A 1,559-nucleotide genomic window follows, 5' to 3' on the forward strand; every position below is an offset into this window, starting at 1 on the left:
CGACAGAGTCAAGAAGATGAAATTATATAGAATAAAGACAAAAGAGGGTTTTTCACGGTTAAAAGCGCCTATCACTTGGGGATGGAATTGGAGCGAGCAAAAGAATGTTCTACTTCTAATGGCGAAAATCAAAAGCTGTGGTGGAAGAAGTTCTGGAAAACTAATGTGTCCCCAAAGATTAAAATCTGCTGTTGGAAGAGTTATAATGATATTATTCCTTCTAAAGTTAATCTGGTGAAAAAAAGAATTATTACTGATCTGTTTTGTCCTTTTTGCGGGAAAAAAGAAGAGACTACTCAACATATACTATGGGAATGTAAGGTAATTAAAGATATATGGATAAATTACACCCCTATTGAAGCAAATTTTTTCTACATTAACAGGACAAACTGGACTACAAAAGAGTATTAGGAGTGGCTAATGGATAAGGCTGGTGAAGAAGAACGTAGAAGAAGCATGATAATAGCTTGGCAGATTTGGGAAATGCGGAACAAATCAATTTTCAAAGGTGTTCATTCAGAAACTAGAGATATTCAATTGGTGATTGACAGATACATAATCAACAGTGCAGGTCGAGACACAAATCTAAAAGGAAAGTCGGCAAACAAGGACTTGCACCTGATAAGGCGAATTGGAGATAATACAGGTGCCCGATGGAAACCTCCCACGTCAAATTCATGGAAGTTAAATACGGATGCAGCATGGCGAGCTGATACAAACACTGGCGGGATTGGCTGGATTTTAAGAGACGAGAAGGGAGAAGTCATCAAAGCAGACTGTAGAATTATAAGAACGGAAAGAAATATTACTTACCTAGAGGTGATGGCTATTTGCGAGGGATTGCGTGCGATTCGACAAGAACACTGTCGACCAATTCAACAAGAACACTGTCGACCAATTCACTTGGAATCTGACTCCCTCGAAGCCATTCATCTACTTCACAGACAGTGTCAAGATCAAACTGAAATTATTTGGCTTTTGGAAGAAATTTGGCAGATGATGGAAGATATGAAGATAGTTTCAATGAGACATATCAGTCGAGAGGCAAATAAGGTGGCCCATGACTTAGCCAGACGAGCGATGGAAAACGATTTGAGGGAAGAGTGAAGTTGTCAAACTCCCTCGTGGCTGGACAATTTAGTTTTTCCGGAATTTGTTTTATGTTAAGTTGTTTTCTTCTCAAAAAAAAAAAAAAAGGCATAAAATAGAGCAAAATTGTTATTTATCATTGAGTATTTTTACCTGCTATTTATATATATATATATAAATTATTCGGACATTTTCTCTATATACATCTTTTGTTGTAAAATCCAAATTTACAATGTGGCCGTGGAAGACGTTGTATGTAATAAAAGTGGCAGTGAGAATGCAATTTCCAAGAAATATTATATTTTAAAATTTAGGTATGCATTCCGTAGGTAGAATATGCATCTTGTAGGGACAAAAACATAAACAAAAGTGACCACAAACCGGTTTGATTCAGGTTGAACCAACATCTTCTTTTCTAAATCTACGAACCAAATCACAAACTGAAATTTAACCAACGGTTGGGTTGGGGT

At 36.8% G+C, this 1,559-nt stretch overlaps 1 protein-coding gene across 1 annotated transcript; it reads left to right on the top strand.

Annotated features, from left to right (window-relative positions):
• The first annotated feature begins 420 nt into the window (after positions 1–420).
• Positions 421–1,107, top strand: LOC111023608 (uncharacterized). The gene has a single exon (XM_022301085.1). The coding sequence runs from the start codon at positions 421–423 to the stop codon at positions 1,105–1,107; it is 687 nt and encodes a 228-aa protein (XP_022156777.1).
• The last annotated feature ends 452 nt before the right edge of the window (positions 1,108–1,559 follow it).

This window comes from Momordica charantia (assembly GCF_013281855.1).
Source record: "Momordica charantia cultivar OHB3-1 chromosome 9 unlocalized genomic scaffold, Mcharantia_2.0 BLBB01000009.1, whole genome shotgun sequence".
In the NCBI taxonomy this organism is placed as follows: domain Eukaryota; kingdom Viridiplantae; phylum Streptophyta; class Magnoliopsida; order Cucurbitales; family Cucurbitaceae; genus Momordica; species Momordica charantia.